Source organism: Quercus robur, chromosome 10, assembly GCF_932294415.1.
Source record: "Quercus robur chromosome 10, dhQueRobu3.1, whole genome shotgun sequence".
In the NCBI taxonomy this organism is placed as follows: domain Eukaryota; kingdom Viridiplantae; phylum Streptophyta; class Magnoliopsida; order Fagales; family Fagaceae; genus Quercus; species Quercus robur.
In genome coordinates this window covers 18,867,960-18,883,224 of record NC_065543.1, presented here as the reverse complement: position 1 = coordinate 18,883,224, position 15,265 = coordinate 18,867,960, and the positions used below count along the sequence as shown (strand labels likewise).

Sequence of the window (15,265 nt, the reverse complement as noted above, 5' to 3'; positions counted from 1 at the left end):
TTGCATCAGAAATTGTGGGAAAATTGCAAAAAAATCACACTACACGTATTGATGACCTATGGGAGATCATACGTACTAAGTATAATCATGAGCTTTCTTACTATAAAGTATGGGACGCAAAACAAAAGGCAATTGCTAAGATATTTGGGGATTGGGAGGAGTCTTACCAAAAGTTGCGAAAGTTGTTGTTGGCATACTTGGATGAGGACTCAGGTACCCAGTACAGCTATCACACCATACCTAGGCCAGACGAAGGTACTGCGGTACTACGCTATGTATATTGGGCATTCGCTCCATGCATTGCTGCATTCCAATATTGCAGGCCAGTGATTAGTATTGACGGGACTCATCTGTATGGTAAATACAAAGGGGTATTGATGATTGCAATGGCAACCGATGCTAACCAAAAGGTTTTGCCTCTCGCCTTCGCTGTTGTGAACAAGGAGTCAGGGGCTAGTTGGGGGTGGTTTTTAGAGTGTCTCAGGACTTCCATAGAGCATGTCATACCTAACGATGACATTTGTATTATTTCTGACCGACACAAAGGTATCAAATGTGCCATTCGAGAGTGGCCTAGACGTGAGGACGGAAGAGAACAGGTATATCACCGATATTGCCTTCGACATGTTGCTAGCAACTTCAACAGACACTTTGATAACCCGATTCTAAAGGCATTGGCCTTGAAAGCTGGATATGCGAGTAATGAAGCTAAATTTAAGTCCATAATGCAAACCATTAAGGAGGCCGAGATTAATTTACTGAGGGGTGTAGACCCTACTGATACGCGGATTGAACGTTATATGCCATACACATATCTAGTGAGTGAGGATGTGGAGAAATGGACCCAGTCACATGATGGTGGAAGACGTTATGGGGCAATGACAACCAATATCTCCGAGTGCTTTAATGGGGTACTTAAAGGTGCCCGCGGTTTGCCCATTGCTGCAATGGTTCATTTCACTTGGTGCAAACTTGTTGCATATTTCCACGATCGACATAAACAAATTACTTCTGATCTCTCTCGAGGTAAGGTGTGGAGTGATTATGCAATGGAGATCTATAGCAGAAATGAGCAGAAAATTGCAGGACATACTGTGAGGAATTTTAATCATGCAGAGGGTGTATATCAGGTGGTTACCCCGTACAATGACCATAGAGGTGGAGGGGGAAACCACAGTCATGAAGTGCGCATATTTGCTAGAACATGTGGTTGCAGAAAGTGGCAAAACTTGAAGATCCCTTGTTCACATGCAATTAAAGTTCTTCAAGATCTGCATCTCAATGCGACCAACTATATTGACCCATGTTACAGTTTGAACAACGCCATTCTCACATATTCACATAATTTTGTGGTACCAAAGTCAGAGTCTGAGTGGAGGGACGTTTCCGGACCACGATGGGTGCCTGACCCACTGCTGTTGCGGGGCATAGGTCGTCCTGTGAAGTCAAGAATAAGGAATGAAATGGATGGGGTACAGCGAGAACGGGGAAGCCGGAGGGAAGATCCAGACTTGAGGGAGACTCAACCGAGGCAACGATGCGGAGTGTGTCATCAAGAGGGGCATAACCGTAGAAGTTGTCCCAATTCCCGTGGGGCATCGACAAGTGGTACTGCTATAAACTAGGCAAGTGCCCTCACTGTTTTTATATAATATATTCAGAATTTCATTTTCTTATTGTTCTTTGCATTTGGAAACTAATGACCGTATTTTAATTTTTGGCAGGCAAGCGGAAACTCGATTTTGCTAAGTCACATTGTACGTGGGACTTATGGTTATCTTCTGTATGGACAAGTGCTAGGTGACTATGTAGAGTCTGTTGTATCAGTATGGAGAAGTGCTTGGTAACTATGTAGAGTATGTTGTATCAGTATGGTTTAGTATGGACAAGTGGTAGACAAATATGGAGACTATGTTGTATTTATTAGTTGTTATTTTGGTTATTGTTGAATGTTGTTGTAATTGAACTATTTGCTGTCCATTGTACTTGTTACTATAGTTGCGTTGTGCAGCTTTTGCCTATAATGCCAGCAATTATATTACTTTGCCATTAGGTGCTACTACTTTGGCAAATTCAACCACAGGGCCCTCCTTTGAAGCGATGATAGCTAGTATTGAATGTTTTTTGTCCGTTAATAGGGAACCTATAATGGGTATGAATAGTAATTGTTTGAATTCAGTTGTTTGCATATGATGTACGAGCAATTTACCAGTATCATATGCTTGTATCTACTTGTTTACCGCTGCTCATGTTATGTGTTCTGGCTCTAGTTTACTGCTGCAGTTATGAGAAACCAATTATGGTTTACTGCTGTGCCAAAAAAAAAAAAAAAAAAAAACCCCAGTACAAATCGACTCTTTGATAGTCGATTTCCCATAGAAATCGACTCTCTGAGAGTCGATTTCCTATGGAAATCGACTATAAGATGGTCGACTTCCACTGGGGGATTTTTTTTTTTTTTAATCCCAAGTTCGGAACTAATTTCAACAGGCAAGTGAATAGGATTGAAGTGGACTAAAATAGACTGAATGAACCTAATAGACCGAATTGGACTGCAGTGAACTGAATGAACCTAAATGGACGGAATGGACCTAAGCGGACCAAATTGGACCAAAATAGACCAAAAGGACCAAATAGACTGAATTGGACCGAATTAACCAAAGTGGACCTAAGTGAACCAAATTAGACCGAAATGGACCTAACACTTCATTTCGACTATAAGATGGTCGACTTCCACTGGGGGATTTTTTTTTTTTTAATCCCAAGTTGGGAACTAATTTCAACAGGCAAGTGAATAGGATTGAAGTGGACTAAAATAGACTGAATGAACCTAATAGACCGAATTGGACTGCAGTGAACCGAATGAACCTAAATGGACGGAATGGACCTAAGTGGACCGAATTGCACCGAAATTGACCAAAAGGACCAAATAGACTGAATTGGACCGAATTAACCAAAGTGGACCTAAGTGAACCAAATTAGACCGAAATGGACCAAATGGGACTTAACATAAAGTCATAACCCTTGTAGGTCTTGCATGAAATACATATGCCAGATCAAACGAGCGCTAAAGTTGATGCCAAAGTTGGCACTTGTAAATAAAGTCATAACCCATGTGTTTATAGTTTTGATGTTCATGGCGGTCAACATGAGACCTATTATTGCCCAACTATAAAATGCTCACTGCTTGTTCCGAGAAACTAAAACTGGTTTTTCAAATGGAGAAACCATCTTATAAACATAAACATCAGTCACGAATTGCTGAAAACAAAAACTGTCCCTTTTGAAACACTATTTGAAAGAATCTTAACACAAGTTGATTGGACAAGTTCACAAAATATAAGCCAAACAATCTATAGCGGAAGTTCATACATCAAAAGGCACCATGCTATTCTCTCATAACTTGACCAATCAAAGACTTAAAAATAAAACGTATTATGCAAGTCTTATATTAGTTGCTGGGAAGCATAAGCAGGTCTCCTTCCATTAACTTTACGCAGAATATGGTATCCTCAAGGCCATTCTTTGGGCAAGCCAAGGTCTTTCTGAATCTGGGTCAATGAAACGAGGCATGAGGAACTGTTCTGCTTCTTCGTCTATCAATTCTCTAGCCCATGCGACCCTCTTTGATGGGCAACTACCTGGCCCATAGCACCTGCATTTGAAAATGCGATGTTCATAATAAAGACTTATGGTCATTAAGCACAGGAATTAGCAAGCAAAGAATTTGAGAAGCATGGTGATGTGTGCTGGCAGCAGCCACACCAAATTGACTATGCTGGGATTGGACGCTTACCAAGTTAATTGAGTCATACTTTTCATCAGCATCTGTAAAACAAGAAAGGTATGTTGTAAGCACTTCACACACTAATGTAGAATGACAACAATTGAATTTAGCGGAAATTCATACAATCAATCTAGTATCAAGTAATTACATAATTTTTTAAGGTAAAATACAAGAAGCCTGGCCTGCACTGTGCTTTCTGCTGCTTTTGATGCCAGGTACAAGCAGGTTGGAGCCACAAGACGCGGATCATATTCTGTCATACTCTTTCTGAAAGCACAAAAAGAAGTTAAGCTTAGCAAGCAAAAGAGGTGATGCTATTTTTGTTTTTTGTTTTTGTTTTCTTGTTTTCACTTTCATCAGTCACTTCATCAAATTCAGAATCCTCAGTGGCATGTTCACTTTCAGAGTCACTGAACACATACCTTGTTTTCTAACTTGGTTCACATGCAGTGCAGACCTCATCTGTAACTATTGATGGTGGCTGGAACAAAACAAGAAGAAACCATTTTGGCCAACATTGATAGCAAAGGTACAAATTGGACACGAATTCGAAGTCCATCTTACCCTCTACTCTTTTAGAACTGAGTAGATGGATGAAAAGACATTAAGGTAGGCTGCTGTTCCAACATTTCCTTTGTCAGGAGGGAAACTGAAGACTGTGATTGCTAGCTTCTTCTCTGCCTGCATCAGTGCATGTATTTATCAAAACAAGCTCAGGAAAACAAAAATCTAATTGCCTTTAAGTACATTCTCTACAGAATAGAAAAGACAGAACATCAGTTAAGGAATGAAGTTTCAAATTACAAATCAAATACAGATCATGAAGTACAGTTTCTAAGCAAAACATCTAACGGTCAAGGATTTTCTACAATGTGAAACAGATGAGGTATGTTCACCCTCAGTGGCATACCTTGTTTTCACTTTCATCAGTCACTTCATCAAATTCAGAATCCTCAGTGGCATGTTCACTTTCAGAGTCACTCAACACATACCTTGTTTTCTAACTTGGTTCACCCTTTGAGGTGTTGCTCTTGCTGGTGCAACTTCAATAGTTTCTTCACTACTGGCAGAAGTAGAAGCAGAACCCGAATTTTCTTCATTTTCAGTCACTTCATTTACCTTACCAACCCTTCCCAACACAGAACCACTTTTCTTGTTGAATGGAGATGCCCTCATCTTTCTCACTTTCTTCTCCGGTGAAATCCTGGAATTTTCAGCAGGCTTTAACATGTCAGTTCAAAGCTTCTGGGCCAATGTCTGAGGCCGCTGCTTATTCGCTGCACCTCTCTTCTTTGCCGCTGCAGCAGCCCTTTTGCTAGGTTCTTTCTTCTTGGCTGGTACTTTGGGCACTTCAGTCTCCATGGCTGTCAGGCATAAAAACAAAGAGAAATTTACTGTGGGAATACTTACAGAAAAAACAGTCCAACACATTCCCAATGATCACGGTAAAAGATCATGGAAAAATTCACAAGAAACTAATTATTACTGATGCTGAATCTCAAGTGGAAATTTTAGTTGGTGCTTGTAACATGGCCTGATCGTGTGATTTGTTATGATTCTAATTTAAGTGCTAAACGTGTGAGATTAAAATCCTTAACTTTTAGGCGAGACTATAGAGCCCCATAAATTGTGGGAATTAGTCAACTAGACACACCCATATTGCGCTGAATCATATGGAAAAACATTTTTAAGATAAAATTAATATACTCTTTATGGTAGGGCTGTTATTGGGGGGTTCAATCACAAAATCAGTGATACAAAAATTTAATATGCAATGAATTCAGATCTATTTAACAGATGTTCATATTGATCATGAATTTCAGAGTATCTAGTTGGATCTGAACTCATATCATGCCATATTCACATTGAATTGACAGTCATGTAACATACTTCATTATCACATATCACATAGCTAACTGTCTAATCCTATATAAATGGTTCAACCAAAAGTGGTGGAACATACCTGCGATGATCTCAGCTGCTGCATAGCAATCTCAACAGCTTTGCTCCCGCCTAAGAAATTTGGATTTGAAGAATTTATATAATCCATCTGAATGAAATAAGTTCATATATCAGCAGAAAACAATACTGGCATTTGTGTGTCAAATTTGAGGTTATTGAAAACAAGATGTGATCAGTAGAAAGACTGCCATCACATATGAAATTCTGCTGGTACCAAAGCACAATCACTTATCATGTAAGAATCAAGAAAGCAAATGAATCAATCCCTTTCATTCCAGCAAGTGACCAAAACAACAGATTATCAAGGACATCAAAGGTGTAATGAAATTATTTGATAAAAATCATTCAAGATAGCAAACAGCATACTGTAAAATTTGTGTATTAATCAAGCACAATTGCTTCGTTTTAGTGAAAATAATTCCAACAGTATTAAGTGATCAAAGCAGGATATTTTCAAGGTGACTGAAAGCTGCAAAAGTATTGTAATTCGGTAATTCGTGATGCTTGATTTCGGGATACAAGCTTTCATATTCTGTTCTTTATGTTATTGTATAGCCAACACCATGGTTTTGTTTCTATTGATAGCAGGATATAAGTTTTTGATTTCTTATATACGACTAGTAGTAAGCAATCAAACACTTAGATAAAACCTAATTTTCAAGCCTTCATTTTCTAGTTAAAATTCCAGTCCACATTTTGAAAGATATTAGTATATGTAATATCAGATTTCAAATGAATTTTGAAACTTGGTGATTCCACTTTACCATCAATTAGCACAGATGCAATATGAAGTTCTAACTATAAATACTTTTGTGCCTACTTTGCCACCCATATATCTAATTACGTGCCATCCTAGATTTTAAGTATAATATCATTGCCCACAGCTTTTTTTTTTTTGTTATATGTAATTTTAATTTACTAAAATTGGAAAAGCACATACAAGAAGTCTACAGAAATTTAAAAAATAGAAAGAAACAAAAGAAAGCTAAAAGATTAGCGATACGAGTGCAAAGAGTCTAAAAACTCATCAGAGAAAAGAGCAAAATTTAATTGAACGGAGATATTAGATAACCTCCATCTCAATAAGATTCACTATCATTCTCTCAGCAGGCTTTACGCCATCACGCAAAAACTTTCCCATGACTTCATCCATACGCCTTCTTAAGAAGGGAAACCTTTGCAACTCAGTTGCCTCATAAGCACGGCTCATCTGCAGGGAAACAAAATATTCTACATCTTGAAATTCATCACACAATAACACAAAAGCAGAACTCATAAGAGCACAGCAAAGTAGACTTGTATATGTCACCTTCACCAGTTCATCATAAACAAATCTGAGACACTGAAGACTAGGATCTAACAACCGAGCAATTTGTCTTCTAATCAAAACTTCAAACGGAACCTGAAACACCAATGCCAGAATTCACCATCCAATCACCCATGGGAAACACAAAACAAATACATCATATGCAATCATCATGATACTCACTTCTGGCACAATCATTTGTATTTCTAAGACCAGTGGCATTTTGAATAGCCGTTCGGATATCATCATCAGATAGATCGTCACAAGGGTCCACTTCCTACAAATACTCCAGGTAGTTAGCAGGCAGCTAGTGTGATGGTTAACAGTCATTGTCACCAATAAACTTTTCAGCAGATAAATAATAGACAAAGTTTAACATCATTTACAGATAGAATCAATAGATAAAACTATCTAGTTTAAGCTTAACTCCATGGAGCATGCACATCAACTCAAATAACAGGATGAAGCAGGAGGAAGGAATATAGGTTTGAACTATAGCAATATGGCTTTAGGTTAGAACATATTAAAGAATTAAAATTAAGTATAAAAAAGAAGCAGCACTAAAGAAGATAGAATATGCTTCTGAAAATAGATTGTGCACCTCCAAGCTCTTTACAAAAATTGACTGGAAAATGTAGTGAATCCTGGCTCCACCTGACAACTCTTTAGTTGACATCTCCTGACTCCTTCCATCCACCAAGGAAGAAAATGCTGTCAATGATTAACAAGGTGCCGGAAGGGAAAATCAGTATGGCAACAAACCCATGAAAAGTAAAAAAGCAGTACTTGAACTAGTCCTACTTTTACAGATTGGTATAAAAAAAAATTTAAAGATTAGAGTCCAGAGAAGACAGACAGAAATAAACCCATATGTGAACAAGGGAAAGATAGCATCAATTCCTAAATACAAGGATGCTGCAGTTGCCCTTTATTCTAAGAAATATTACTAATTGGATTTATGGGAACTGAAGGCATATTGAACTATCACACATAGAAGTAAAAGTAGATGAATCTAAAATACTACAGTTTGACTTATATCTTGAGTTTTGGCATAGCAAAAGCAAAAAAAAGCACTTAGAAATCAATCCAAAGAAGGGGGAAAAAAATCAATATTGATAACATCCAAGAAGTACTACTAAGACTCACTCTAGATAACGAAGACGAAGAGATGTTCATTTTGTTTATATACTAAGCATCGGAATCAATTTATTGCCCAAACCAGGAAATTGGCAAGCAGTAAGTTCGGCTGACAACGTTAGGCATCAAAACATCACAGGAGTTTGTAGAAGAGAGAAGAAGAAACAAATTTAAAATATATAAAAGTTGTGGCTGGGGAAAATCAAAGATAAACTCTTGCATAAGACTAGACTAACATCAAGTTGGATTATAAGCTATTACAACCAAATACATAACTAATTAGCAAAGATAGTCAAGTTATGCTGAAGATCTACAAAATGAAGGATAATGAACCAAAAGGATTTGCACATGGGCACAATTTTGTGATAAGTAATTTCATTAAAAAGTGCAAAAAGGGAGTGCTAAGGAATATGCATTTCAGTTGCACTGTCAGTAGCTGCTTTCCTACAAAGGTGTGTCTATTCCTTTCTCCAAATGGTCCATGTTAGGCACAAAGGGATTGACTTCCAAAACACTTTACCAGTGTTGGTAAAAGCGTACTTAAGAGCAAAGCACGTAGCACCAAGTAGCGCTTATCTAAATATTATAGGAATTATATAAAAGGTTTTATTTCAATTTATATGATAATTTAATCATTTGATTGTTGTGTTTCTCATTAATAATTATTTTGAAATTTATTAGTATTATTTTTTTAATGTGTGCTTCACTTCAATTAAGTGCATGCTTGCACTTAGCACCTAGGCTCCAAGAGGCTTTACCAACACTGCTGCTTACTGAAATCCCCTTCCAACATGCTAAAAGCCTAAGAAGCACAGACACAAACACGGGTACGACACGTTGACACGAGCAATTTCTAAAAAATTATAATATAAAACAGTCAGTACGACACCAGTATGACACGGGTTCAACACCCTAAATGAAGTGTCTGTCCTTCCAAGCTAAAACCTCAATTACTAAGCCCAGCATCACCCAACTAACCCTGAAGAGGCTTAGCACCATTAAACAATCAAGAAAACAGATGGCTCACAGACTCCCCACTAGACTTACGCATGCATGGGCACACGCCCGTTTCAAAGAATACAAATAAAAGCAGTCCACACAAACTCCATAGCCCAAATATTCCCAGCCCACAACAATAGGATCAAGTTCAAAGTTGTTTTCCCATCAACAAAAAAAAAGTTTAAAGATGTTTTATACATATAAGTACAAAATTTATTAGGAACAGAAAAGGGAAAGAGAACAATAATTGTCCAAGTCCCTTTCAAAGAATACAAATATAAAATACAGAGAATCAATAAACTCAAACAAAAGACAAAAAGGTGGTTGTCTCCTAGAGCACGTATCCTGTCAAACAAAGACCAGAAAATATGCTTTTTGATTGCAAAAGTAGGACGTTCAACTCCATCAAAGACTCATCTGTAGCTTTCATACAACAGAATCCACATGACACACAAGGGCAAGGCTCACCACATGTTCGCTCCTCTGTGGCACTGAAACTCACCTTCCCAACATTCTAACAAATCAAGCACTGATTTAAGCATCACCCAAGCCAACCGAAACCAGGTGAAGGCAAATAATTTGTTGGTATATGTTGGTATATAGAGTGTCATATCCAAGTTAGCCATACAGCCTACATTATAGTCTCTGGATTTCTAAAACTAATTCCTCAGGTTCTACTGAACATTGAGATCTAATTACTCAGGAATCAAATAGCCAAGAGTTTAGAAACTCATGAGAATCGTAAATGCTCAAGAATTTTTTTTTTTATATAAAAAATCTACCAAAAAACCATGCCCTTAAGGTTGTTCATCATAGAGCACAAATAAACAGTTTCCAGCAGAATATAAATCTAAATACGGATGATCAGATTCCATGATGAAAAAATCACGGCATCATTCATGGATACAATACTTAAGATTATCTGATCTTACCAGTACTTTAATGCAATTATGGCATCATATGCCCTTATAGTTGTTCATCATAGAGCACAAATAAACAGTTTCCAGCAGAATATAAATCTAAATATACACTTATAAAAAATATATATAAATCTAAATATGGATTATCAGATTCCATGAAGAAATCATGGCATCATACATGGATACAATACTTAAGATTATCCAATCTTACTAGTACTCTAGTACAATTATGGCATCATATATGCAAATACACCAGTTCCCCCAAACTTTGCAAACTACATTTAAGCACCAAAGAAGGCTAAAAATATTCTAGCAACTCACATATTTTATACTGCGTAACTTACTTTAGATTCAATAGCTTCTCCATACATTCGCAGCTCTTTAACAATACTCATCATATGGAAATTTAACTCAGCGTTCAAACCTGGGAGAACCATTCTGATATGCTGCTCCAGAATCTGAATAGGAAACAAATAACATCAACAATGAAAAATCAAAAGAAAAAAAGAAATGAAAAATAATCAAGAGTAAGAGATCTGAATAGAAAACAAACAAAATCAACAATGACCAGTCAAAAAACAGAACAAAAAATTAATAAAGACAACAAATTGTCTAAATAAGAAAGGGAAACAGAATCACAACCATTCCATTTTCCACAGCAATCTCAATATCTAAAAAGTTTAATTAGTAAAAAGGATGAGGACTCATGCACGCTATGCATTTAGTAATTTATATGAAAAGAAAAGCACTCAGCTGTTTCCTGTCTGCATCACCAATGGGACCATTTACAATTTTCAAAAGCTAAATGAAATTAAGCTTAACATTAACCCCTAATTAATAATAATTGGCCTCTTTTTTATAAGTTTTGGCCCCAAGAGAGGGAGAAGGGAAGATTTGAACTAGTGAATACTGCCTAATGTGACATGGTCCCTAGCCGATTGTGCTACCCTTGGGGTTAATTTAATAACAAAATGCAACAATGATACCAGACAAATATAAGCTTATCTAAAAAACTTGGTACAATCATTTGTACACAGCAAATGCATTCACAAAGCGATAATTTTCAGAGTGAAGAAATGGGAGCTCTCAAAGACTCAAAAAACCCATTTTTTTCCTTTGTTTGTAGCTGTGAAATTGAAGAGATTCAAGGAAGACCCATTTGCCAAAAAACACCAATTTATGTACTTATACTCAATATTGAAAAAAACAAAACAAAAAAAAATTTAATGATAGGCTAACAAGAAAAGGCTAATGACCAAAAAGCAGAGCATAAGCCCAACTTCTGCATGAAGTACAAATTCAAGCAATAAAGATTAATTACCTGAGCCGCAGAAGTTGCACCATGCCGTTTTGAGAGCTTACTCCGATCAGGTGCAATAATTGGGTTCTCAAAGTTACTCACCAGTGCATCTTTCGGAGGATCATATGGAGGCACGTTTTCAAGTTCTGCTTTACAAGCAGCAAGAAAAAGTTAGCTTTAATGATTCTTTGTTACCGAGATTCTTCTTGCAACCTCACGTGTTCCACTTCTTTATATTTCTTTCTAATACCCCTTAGGAAAAAATATACAGAAATGGAAGACCTGAGGAAGCAAGAAGAATCTCGGGAACATAGAATAATTAAAGCTAACTTTTTCTTGCTGCTGCAGAAGCAGAACTTGAAAACATGCCTCCATATGAACCTCCAAAAGATGTACTTGTGAGTAACTTTGAGAACCCCATTATTGATTTATGCCTCAGGTCGTGGGTTATGACGTGAACCCACGACCTGAAGCTTTAAGCCCATTTTGACGAAAATACTTTTCAGTAAAAAAAGATTAGAAACCTATTAGAAATAAGTCATGCCATGGAAAACAACACACCCACGAACCATTTACAAATTTAATTATATGAAGTAACCAACCTCAGTATTAATCCTTGCTTTGGATATGGCATCATCCTTGAGCAACTTCTTCAATACCTGCACAAAGTTCACTAACCATTAGCATCACAAGTTGAAAATCTCTATACACTGCCAATAACCAAAAAACCTCAAAACATAGTCACTTGCCTTACGAAATGGAGAAACTATAAATAAACATAAGAGCTGAGGAAACAAGAAGAATATTGTCAACAAAGAAGCATTGATGCAACAAGTTTGTAGCTACTGCTGAAACAGAACATAAAGCAAGATAGTTAGTTCTTTTTAATGCATGCACAAGGAAGCGGGAATTAAACTTGTTTTCATTAATAACAAGAGAACCATAGATAACCACAAACACATGAATATGTACCTCGAAGATAACAGCAACAAGAATTGTATTATTCACAAACACATGAATATCTACCTCCAGCTAATGTCCCAACTGTACCTTTCACCTAGTTCAAATAATGTACATTAAAACCATTTTGGCCACAAATATAATTTCATGAACTTTTCAACACCAGCTTGAAATGTCCAGTTAAAGGAATAAGGTATCATTTGAGTTACCTTTTTTGAACCTTACGCTTTCTCGTATAATAAGGAGGAGGTCTTGCATGTCCTTCGTCAGATGCGTCGGGCCCAGCGTTGTGTCCATGTTTGTGCCCCCCTGTCCCACAAGGAGGTGCCTTAGATATGCGTTTTGGTCGACCTTCTGCCGCTGCAGCTAACCCAACAGGCTGAACATGTGGTGGGTCAACGGCTGAAGAAGGGCCAGTGGACGTACTGTGGGAAGGTGGGAGGGGTTGCAAGTCAGGAGGGGTTTGATCAAGACCCAGGTCAAATGATGGAATAGGTGATAGCTCAGGAAATGACCGTGGGGTGGGTGGACGAATGTCAGACCCAGGACAGGCATGTGGGGTGGGTGGAGGGATGGTGGGACCAGGGGACTCATGTGGGGTGGGTGGAGGGATGGTGGGACCAGGGGACTCATGTGGAGTGGCTAAAGGGATGGTGGGGGTAGGGGATGGATGTGAGGTGGGTGAAGGGATGGTGGGGCTAACGGATGGATGTGGGGTGGGTGAAGGGATGGTGGGGCTAAGGGATGGATGTGCGGTGGATGGAGAGGGATCGAGGGTAGGGACAACCTGAGGGGTAGCAACAGGCGAACGAGAGCAACGTCCGGCAGGAGCTGTGCTCGTGCTTGGGCTCTCAGTAGTGCTTGGCCTCTGAGTAGGCGCTGCCGCAGGAGTAGCTGCCTCCTCGTTCGGGGCCTCAGGTTCCTGAGGTCGTACACGGCCAATCTCATGCACTGCCTCCAGCACATTAATCATGTCATTGTGGGCCTCCGTGCCCACTGGGTGACGGCGCATCATACGGACATATCCTTCAATCTGCACATAGAAAAACGGAGATATTAATAATGCAATATCAAAATGAAGAAAGCCAATCAATAGTATAATAAAGGTTGGTTCCAAATTGATACGACAACTAATAATTGGAAATTATAGGGACACCAACTGTTACATTGGACTAAATTGAAATTAACTTTTGTATTAAAGATATAGTTAGCGGATATTGTGTTCTCAAAAATGCAAATTAAAAATTCAAATGAGGAAAAAAATTAAAAATAATAAAAATGGAAAGAAGAATGTATACCATAACTCTAAAGGCTGAAATAGAAGATATGACCTTAGAGCATCCCAAATTACATTTGTATATGAAAAAAGTTCTCTATAAGGTAAATCAACAAGATTGTCTATAAGCAATCTTAAGCAAATGAAATTAAAAGGGAGGTTTGATGCTAAGCAAACATTGGACCACATAAGGTGTGTTCTCTAAACAGTGGTAAACTAAGTAACAAGTACGGTAAAATGTAGAACACGTGGAGAAGTTACCAATACAATGAATCTAGCACCGGGGATATCGATAAACCTTCGAGTTATCCTTGTGAACCAATCGAAGTACTCGTGCTGTAGAGGCATATCACCAAGCACTGCTTCACAACGATGTTGAAGGCGATGACCCCACTCCGTGAGATGCATAGCATGTCTCCGCACCCAATCAACACCCATCTTCCCCCTCAAATCAATGGCATGAAGCACCGGGTCCGTGTTAACATGGCGGGGAATTTCTTGGATCATCCCAAATTGCCTCACAACACGATCCGGTGTATGTTTCTCTACTAGATGGAAACATACAAGCGGCACCATTGCCGTCCACACTGCCCTCCCTGCAACGCACCACGGCGGAAGGTTCTCGTATTCATCTTCATACGGCTGCCACACCACCTACAACAGCCCAAAAACAAATATGCAACACATTAGGCAACTATCTTTCTATTTCAAAGTTCAGCAAATATATATCTTCTTCTTGAACATGTTGAACAAAGCATAAACATAATACCTGGTTTGGCAACATTAAAGCTATTTGCTCCCGATACCTGTCCCTAAAGACCTGGGCGGGTCTATTTTTCTTGTTTGGGACCCACACCCACCTACAATCAAGAACAGGGGATCAATATCTACAACTTCCCAAGTAAGATAATATTATGATTAAAACTATAATGTAATCAGATGTAACTACTAATAGAATCTTATAGAAATTTACTGAATTAATAATATCACTAGAATAAAAAAAGTCCTTAAGCCAAACAAAGCACATATTGACAAAGCAGATAAATATCTATATATCTATCTATCTAAACATTCAGAACCCAACAAAGATTAATTAAAAGCAGACCATCCCAAAAAGACCCTCATATTTGCTATATAAGTAATATCAAATATACTGAGGATTTGTCATTACAACTCCACGCATTAGCTTGTGAACTGTTCGGACCAGTGATAGGCAAGGCTTAGCTGTAAAACTTGATTGCTCTAAAAGCACATTTCCATAACTACTCACACATAAAATAAAACTAGCTACCAACTTGATTGCTTAGCAGAATAAAATGATGGTTCCGGAAAAACTTGACTGCAATGTTTAAGCCATTTTACCCACCAACCATCACCATCACCATCACCAGGACCCCAATCCCTCACTAGATAATGGTACTAGAAACGGTAGTAGACATAAAATATCACAAAGCCAAGTTGATCCTTTAGTTTACTTACAAATAACAAAAGGGAAAGAATAACAAATAACAAATAATTGGAAAGAGTAAAAATTAGATTAAAGATAAAGATTCTACTTTTACATTATACCCAAAATTTTCCTACATTATGACATCTAAACATTAGCATTCTAAAACTG

At 37.9% G+C, this 15,265-nt stretch overlaps 2 protein-coding genes and 1 long non-coding RNA gene across 4 annotated transcripts; all 3 read right to left on the bottom strand.

Annotated features, from left to right (window-relative positions):
* Window positions 1-5,023: 5,023 nt before the first annotated feature.
* On the bottom strand, window positions 5,024-7,253 carry LOC126703923 (dynamin-related protein 3B-like). The gene is made up of 6 exons (XM_050402974.1): window positions 7,239-7,253; window positions 7,059-7,151; window positions 6,822-6,959; window positions 5,751-5,837; window positions 5,442-5,451; window positions 5,024-5,151 (listed from the first exon to the last, which is right to left on the bottom strand). The coding sequence occupies exons 1-6, from the start codon at window positions 7,251-7,253 to the stop codon at window positions 5,024-5,026; spliced, it is 471 nt and encodes a 156-aa protein (XP_050258931.1).
* Window positions 7,254-7,255: 2 nt separating this feature from the next.
* LOC126703096 (uncharacterized) lies at window positions 7,256-12,072 on the bottom strand. 2 transcript variants are annotated; one of them, XR_007647934.1, is made up of 5 exons: window positions 12,014-12,072; window positions 11,433-11,909; window positions 10,456-10,569; window positions 7,657-7,766; window positions 7,256-7,332 (listed from the first exon to the last, which is right to left on the bottom strand). It is a non-coding gene; the product is annotated as an uncharacterized LOC126703096 (long non-coding RNA). The 2 variants fall into 2 exon arrangements; XR_007647935.1 differs by lacking the exon at window positions 11,433-11,909 and having other exon boundaries at window positions 12,014-12,066.
* Window positions 12,073-12,576: 504 nt separating this feature from the next.
* LOC126703922 (serine/threonine-protein phosphatase 7 long form homolog) lies at window positions 12,577-14,772 on the bottom strand. The gene is made up of 4 exons (XM_050402973.1): window positions 14,753-14,772; window positions 14,417-14,507; window positions 13,909-14,301; window positions 12,577-13,404 (listed from the first exon to the last, which is right to left on the bottom strand). The coding sequence occupies exons 1-4, from the start codon at window positions 14,770-14,772 to the stop codon at window positions 12,577-12,579; spliced, it is 1,332 nt and encodes a 443-aa protein (XP_050258930.1).
* Between the last annotated feature and the right edge of the window lie 493 nt (window positions 14,773-15,265).